Source organism: Camelina sativa, chromosome 7 (genome assembly GCF_030686135.1).
Source record: "Camelina sativa cultivar CO46 ecotype springtype chromosome 7, ASM3068613v1".
NCBI lineage: Eukaryota > Viridiplantae > Streptophyta > Magnoliopsida > Brassicales > Brassicaceae > Camelina > Camelina sativa.
The window spans coordinates 9,806,831-9,814,367 of NC_141886.1; the positions used below are offsets into that span (position 1 = coordinate 9,806,831).

The 7,537-nt window shown below is 35.4% G+C and overlaps 2 protein-coding genes and 1 pseudogene across 2 annotated transcripts; 2 read left to right on the plus strand and 1 right to left on the minus strand.

Moving 5' to 3' along the window:
* Positions 1-985: 985 nt before the first annotated feature.
* On the plus strand, positions 986-2,087 carry LOC104700847 (protein PLANT CADMIUM RESISTANCE 9-like). Its single transcript, XM_010416442.2, has 4 exons — positions 986-1,168; positions 1,277-1,348; positions 1,518-1,727; positions 1,835-2,087. Exons 1-4 carry the CDS (start codon positions 1,075-1,077, stop codon positions 1,900-1,902), a joined length of 444 nt encoding a protein of 147 aa, XP_010414744.2. The 5' UTR covers positions 986-1,074; the 3' UTR covers positions 1,903-2,087.
* Positions 2,088-3,846: 1,759 nt separating this feature from the next.
* Positions 3,847-6,284, plus strand: LOC104704490 (uncharacterized; annotated as a pseudogene).
* Positions 6,285-6,430: 146 nt separating this feature from the next.
* LOC104704491 (uncharacterized protein At4g04775-like) lies at positions 6,431-6,938 on the minus strand. The gene is made up of 2 exons (XM_010420568.2): positions 6,777-6,938; positions 6,431-6,709 (listed from the first exon to the last, which is right to left on the minus strand). Exons 1-2 carry the CDS (start codon positions 6,936-6,938, stop codon positions 6,431-6,433), a joined length of 441 nt encoding a protein of 146 aa, XP_010418870.1.
* Positions 6,939-7,537: the final 599 nt, after the last annotated feature.

A 7,537-nucleotide genomic window follows, 5' to 3' on the forward strand; every position in this document is an offset into this window, starting at 1 on the left:
ATTTCATAGATAACTGCCTCATAATTTAATGCAAAACCTCGAATGGTCGCACATTGTGTCCAGTTAAATCATGGATGGAAAATTACATATTACAAACAATTTGACTTTTCAATTGTCTCAATCAGATAACCTATATCATTAGTTTTATGTTGGTCAACGAATTACCTATATATTACTGAAGATTTTTTTTTGGAATAAATAAAAAAATAGATATCTGATAAAATAATTTACATAAAATTTTCGGCGTGAATTGTGAGTTGAAAACCCAGTCTTTCCTTATCATTCAACATTGCATTAAACAACATTTTTCAAATTATTTCTTGTTGGCGAAGAGGTTCAGGTTTAAACGATTACACCACTATAAACTGGAACAAGAACATGTAAGATATATGGTTTTTACCCAAGCGTAGTTTGAGCGTAAACCTCTTAATATGTACTATGGTTTTACCTAAGGGTTTAACCGTGAACCTCTTATAAAATGCTCTAAATGTAAAGACATTTTTAACCTACCATGTTTATTGCGGGTGCTTGGTCACTACTCACTAACTATATTATCGTCTAAGAACAGATAAAAGGAAAAAAAAATGCATAGAAATAAACGAACTATGAACTTATTATGTGAATTTTTTGGTAAAAGAAGATTTATAAGTAAAGAGTTTATTGAAGATAAAAATTGATACATAGGTTTTTTTTTGGGTGGAAATATACATAGCTATATATATATATATATATGTCTAAATCAGAAGTGAGAAGAACGATAATTATAATTTTTTATAAAAGATAAGATATTTGAAATTACCTGGAAAGAACAGTCTTCTCCTTTTGAACAAGTACTGACCATGACGTTGCATTGTTTAATTGTTTTCTTGTGGCCAGTAAGAAAATATAAGTATAAAATTTGGGGTCAATATTCAAAACTAAGACCGAACAAATAAAACAATTTAATTTCTGTCTCTATATATAGGTGGAGTATAACATATTATCTAAACACACCAACTGCCAAAAAAAAAAAAAAAAAAAATCTAAACACACCAATTTGGTTAAGTGCTCTCTTCAACAAACAAACAAACAAAAATGTCCGAACAAGAAGGAAAAATTGAGAAGGTAGTAACTGAAGCGCAATGGACTACTGGTTTATACGATTGTTTCTCTGAAGATATCTCTACATGTAATAATCTCATTTATCTTTATAACTCTTTCTTACATAAGTTTAAAGAAAACATTCGGTTTAGTTATAACTATTTTGTTGGTTTTGTTTGTAAATTGGTATATGAAGGCTGCTTCACATGGTTTTGTCCTTGCGTTGCATTTGGGAGGATCGCTGAGATCCTTGACAAAGGAGAAACAAGTACGTTTCTGATTTCTATTATATAATCTCAGTTGACTAAAATAAAATAAAAAGGTGAAAATTAGTTTAAATTTTCAATTACCTTTTTAAGGTACACGTGAAATATTATTCTATATTCAATTAGTGTTACAAAGTTGAATAATTTATGGATATGGATTAAAATTAATAGGTCAAGGACTAGCTGGATTAATGGTGGTGGCAATGTCTCACATTGGGTGTGGATGGTACTATGCTTCAATATACAGAGCCAAACTCAGGCACCAATACTCTTTGCCTGAGGAACCTTGTGCCGATGGCCCCATTCACTTCTTCTGTTGTGCTTGTGCTCTTTCTCAAGAACACCGCGAACTCAAGCATCGAGGTCATGATCCCTTTCTAGGTAAACAAGATCTCTCTTCTCTCTTCTCCCTTTTAATAATGATGGTCCATTTCGGTATAACTTTTTAAAAGTTTTTTTTTGTGTGTTACCGTTGGAATTACACAAAGGGTGGCAAGGGAAAATTGATAAAGGATTATCAACGCCGCCGTTCGTAGCGACAGGCATGGACCGTTAAAAAACATCACAAATTGACATCGATAAATAAATAAATCATGTTATATAATTGGATGCTGGGAACTGAAAGATTTATTCTTATATTATGTTTGTATATATTTTCTAAGTGTGCGAAGTTGTAACCATGCAAATTTGAGTATGATGAAATGTAATCTTTATGTTTATAAAAAGTACATGTAAAACTAACTGCCCTTCCATTACGAGTTAATTGATTTGTGAGCAAAAAATTCGAATAGGGCCATGAATGTTTGACATTTTACGTAGTTTTTAGATTTTAGATTTTTATTTCTGGTTTTTGGATTTTGCAAATTAAAATTAAAAACAAATGAAAAAAAAATGTTTTGTAGAGAAAATCTCAAAAACCTATTGAAGTGAAATTTTGGATTTAGTTAATAAATTAGTAAAATCTTTAAGAATCTAATTTAGTTAATAAATTAGGGAAACCACTTTTCATAAAAAATTGAATGGTTCAAAAATAAATTTTTGAAAGATCTAAAACCAAAAACTATTTGAAAAAACCACATCCATTAAGATTTTCTAGATTTTCGATTTGGATTTAGTTTTTGAATAAAGAACCAAATTCTCACAATTTAATTCCTTTTTAAATAAATCCAGTCTACTTGTTGTTTCTTAACGGATAAATTTTTTCTTTCTATTTCCTAATATATTATAAGTACCGGCATAAATTTACATTTAAAACACAAATAAACAATTACTTTAATTTGTTTCAAACAAAAAATCATACATTCAGATAGAATTAACGTTACTTGTTGATAAATCATTTGTTTCACTTGTGATTAGGTGTTTAGATCTACTGTATATAGGTAAGCCAGTAATTTTTATATACAGGTTAATAAGGTTATTATTAATAAGTAATGTCGGTTTAATTATTTCCCCTCTTGGTTAGTGTGTGTGCTAAATTTCATCACAAATATAAATCAGCCGATCAAATTTTATATTTGTAAGTAAATATTTACGGTTTCAATATTATTTCTATTAGAAAAAAAACTAATTCGATTCCTACATGAATTAGGGGAAGCACTGATGGATCTCTTTATAAATGAAAACGAGAAAGATAAATAATCATGTTCGTAGGTTTGGCCTAATTCTAGATGGAAAAGAGCTAGATGACACAGACTCTAAACTAGGAATCTAAAGACGCATAGTCGCATACCATCATATCCAAAATCTCAGGGTCCTCCTCAATACGGATCAGAGGAGTTGACTTTATAACTCGTGTACTTATACAAGTTAACGCATACCGTTATATTTTTGTTTTGTTTTGTTTGTAAATTGCGAACAAAGGCTGCTTTACATGGATTTGCCCTTGCGTTATATATCTCACACGTCGCTCATGAAATGAAAACTAAAACAGATATAGAAAAGAGAAAAATGAAAAAAACTACTATATTTGATTACTCTTCTACTATTCTTAAAAAGAAAATACCGTATGCATTGAAATATATTCTTAATGGCGTTACATTTGCGGGCTTTTTATTGAAAATAATGGGGGAAAACGAGCTATTTCCCCCAAAAACTATCATATTTTGCAGTATAGAGCCCGGATTATGGACACGAGCTATATATTCCTGTCAACTATGCTTGACACCTATTTCTCCCCAAATCGAAAGTTCTACACTTATATCACCCCGAATTGAAAGTTTGAGATGTAATTACACCTAATCTTGGGTTTGTCATAGTTTACTATTTGTTTAACCGTCTAACGAAAAGCCTAAACCAATTTAGACCCGATTAAACCTATTTTGACCCAAATTTATCGAGATAACCAATTAACCATAATTTGACCCGATTGTTTTCGATTTTTAGTGGTTTTGACCCGACTAAACATTGTTTGAAACCCAAAATCATCGAGAGAACCCTAAATTGAGAAATCCCCAAAAAGTGAAATACCCTAAAAAGAGTGAATCCGAGTTCAATCGATTTGATGGCATTAATCGAGAGAGATCCTGGCGGCCCAACGCCTGATTACGACGAAGAAGGTGAAGATAGAGACCAATTTCACATCGAGCAGATGATTGAGGAGTTTGTCGATGAACCTCCAATCCGCCACGATGTGTACCCAGAGAGTGAAGACGACGGTGACGATGGTCCGGTAAGAGCTCGTACGAATATGAGGCGTGGTAATGGGGAGTTGTTCTACAAGCAGGCGTTTTTCAATGGGGTGGCTTTCAAGGAGGCGGTTCTCGATTATGTTCTCAAAACTGGGAGAAATCTGAAGCAGTACAGGTATGATAAAGCGAAAATAGGGTTTAAATGTGTTGGTGTTAATGATGAGGATGGATCTAAATGTGAGTGGAAGGTTTATGCGTCAATTCTGTCAAATGATAAGATGTGGAGGATCAATAGGTTCATCGATAAGCATAGCTGTATTCCAAATGGAGAGTGTGAGATGTTACAGTGCCGCATATAGCTAGGTTGTTTGTTGATAAGATTAGGGATGATCCTGAGTTCTTCATGCCATGGAAGATTGAAAAAATTGTAAAGGCAGATTGGAAGATCAGTATCACTAGGCCTCAGTGTCAAGCTGCTAGGAAGACAGCTTTAAAGTGGATTGAGAGGGAGTATGATGAGCAGTTCCATAGATTGAGAGATTATGCAGCTGAGATTATGGAAGCAAACCCGAATTCACATGTTGAGGTCGAATGTATTACGGATGATGATGGTAAAGACATGTTCAACAGGTTCTATGTTTGTTTTGACAACATAAGAAGAACATGGATGGCGACTTGTAGGCCGATCATAGGAATTGATGGTTGCTTTTTGAAGAATAAGATTAAGGGTCAGCTATTGGTAGCTTTAGGCAGAGATGCAAACAATGGTATATATCCAATAGCATGGGGAGTTGTCAAGGTTGAGAACTATGAAAATTGGTTATGGTTTGCTAAGTTGTTGAAAGAATACTTTGTGTTAAACGATGGTGATGGATTCATCCTGATGTCCGATAGGCAAAAGGCAAGTTTATTTTTTTTATTTAACTTCACTTATGCTTTTATTTTGGCTTCTCTTATTTAACTTGACTTATGCTTTTACGTCTCAGGGATTGATCAAGGCTGCTTCTGTGGAGTTACCAAAGATAGAGCATCGGATGTGTGTTCAACACATCTACGGTAACTTGAAAAAGGCTCATGGAAATAAAACCCGACTGAAGCCACTGCTTTGGAATTTGGCATGGTCTTACAATGAGTCAGAGTATAGGCAGCATTTGGAGAGGATCTTTGCTTACGATTCTCGCGTGTACAGTGATGTAATGAGGACAAATCCAAAGAGTTGGTGTAGGGCATTCCACAAGGTTGGTAATTACTGCGAAGATGTCGACAATAACTCGACAGAGTCTTTTAACAGCTCCATCAACAAGGCAAGAGAGAAGCCTTTTGTTGCCATGTTAGAGACAATAAGACGACTGGACATGGTGCGAATTGCAAAGAGGTCTGCCATATCTAATTCTCACACAGGTAAAATTCATCTTATCCTTATGTATTATTTGTTGTGTTTATAGATTCTCATGTTTTTCGCAAATGTTTGCAGGGATCTGTACTCCATATGTTGTTAAGTTTCTTGCGGCTGAGCACAAAGCAGCATCTACGGCTAAGGTATCAACAAGCACAAATGGGACCTTCGAAGTCAAAGTCAGTGGAGACACTCACCGTGTTTGTCTAAAGAAGATGACTTGTACGTGTCAGAAGTGGCAAATATGTGGCATCCCATGTGAGCATGCATATGGTCTCATCATTGATAAGAAGCTAACGGCTGAGAACTACGTCTGCCAGTGGTTCCGAACAGCTATATGGAGGAGAAACTATGAAGAAGGCCTAACTCCACAAAGAAGTGCAAAGTTTTGGCCTTGTACAAATGGGAATAAGGTGTATGCAGAACCACCTGAGGAAAAACAGACCAAGGCTGACAAGAAAAGGAAGAAGGGTGTCAATGAGTCACCTACTAAGAAGCAACCAAAACAGAAAAAAAGAATAATGCATTGTGGCATTTGTGGGGAAGCTAACCATAACTCTAGATTCCATAAGTCTGAATTTTCTCAGGTATGATATATTGCTTTGATGTTTTCAGTTTCTAACTTTTCTTTTGGTTACTAACTCTAATGCCATGTTTTTTCAGCCTTCTCGACAGCCTACTCAACCTGAACCAAGTTAAGGATCACTCACTCAAGCTTGATCAAGAACCTACTTATTACTAGGGTGCTAATTTTGTGGTTGCCTAGATACATATTTTCGACCACATGAACTCTTTTCTTCCCCTAGGTCGCTTAGTGTCTTTTGTCTCCAATGGTGAATTTTGTGGTTGCTCATGTTGTATTTTCGACCACATATACTCTTGCCTTTCCTAACTCTTTTGTATGATCTATTTCGTTTCAAATGATGATCGTTTATGACATTTAATTTCATCTCTTTTGATGATCGTTTATAACACAACAAATGTAGCTTCATCTTTGACACAAAAGGTTTCATTGTCTTAAATCATTGACAAACAAACAAACATGACCATACACCATTTGTTCAACCAACTACTTTGCTTAGTACAATCATGACCATACAGACTAACAATACAACACTCATCATCTTCTTATTCCATGATTTGGCTTCACCTAAACCATCTTCAACCTTCTCCAATACCTCCTTCTCCATCTTCTCATAAACCAGAGTATCAAACTCCAACCTCTCTGTCCTAAGCTCTTTCAATTGTTGCTCAAGTCCAGCATTCTTCATAGCCAATGCATCTACCTCATTCAGCAAAGCTTCATCGACCCACTTGAACACATGTTCATCGTTCCGAAGCTACCATTACCCAATTATTAGAACCACCCAAAATCATGAGACAAGAGGATAAAAGCATAAATTTTACCTTATTTGTTGCAGCAAAACTACAACGGTAGTATCTCCGGTAAGGATTCAGATCAGATTTCGAGATCAAAGCTACAACAGCTTCCCCGCACCAACATCTCTTTGGCACACCGAACACTCTTCCTCTCGCACGAGAACTGGATGATTCGGTCGAATTGCTCATTCTGAATCTCGAATTCGGTAATGGAACCCAGAAAAGAAGAAAGAAGAAGAACAATGCCAAATCGATTGTAGGGTTCGTGATTTTTGAAAATTGGGGATTTGTGGGTTCATGGGTCTTAACAGGGTAAGGAATCGGGTCTTTAATGGTTCAATTTTCGGTTTATATGGTTTGGTATTGGGTTCAAAAGCTAAACCAACACAATTTTAATTCGGGTGATATAAGTGTAGAACTTTCGATTTGGGGAGAAATAGGTGTCAAGCATAGTTGACAGGGATATATAGCTCGTGTCCATAGTTCGGGCTCCATACAACAAGATATGATAGTTCTTGGGGGGGAAATAGCTCGTTTTCCCAAAATAATTGAATTGGTAGTTAAGTCGCAGCTTTCTTAACTGCATGAAAGATGATAGCATCGAGGCCACGCACTCCAAAAGTGTGCTGTTGTAAGCAAATCTGTAGGCAGTATTAGTGTTTCAGTTGGCATTGTTCCAATACTCAGAGCCGTGCGCCCGTGCCTATGGGCAAAAAAAAAGGCATTTGAGGAGGAGGTAAGAGGAATGGTAAATCTTAGCTTTGCTAATTTGGCGATAACATTTGTCT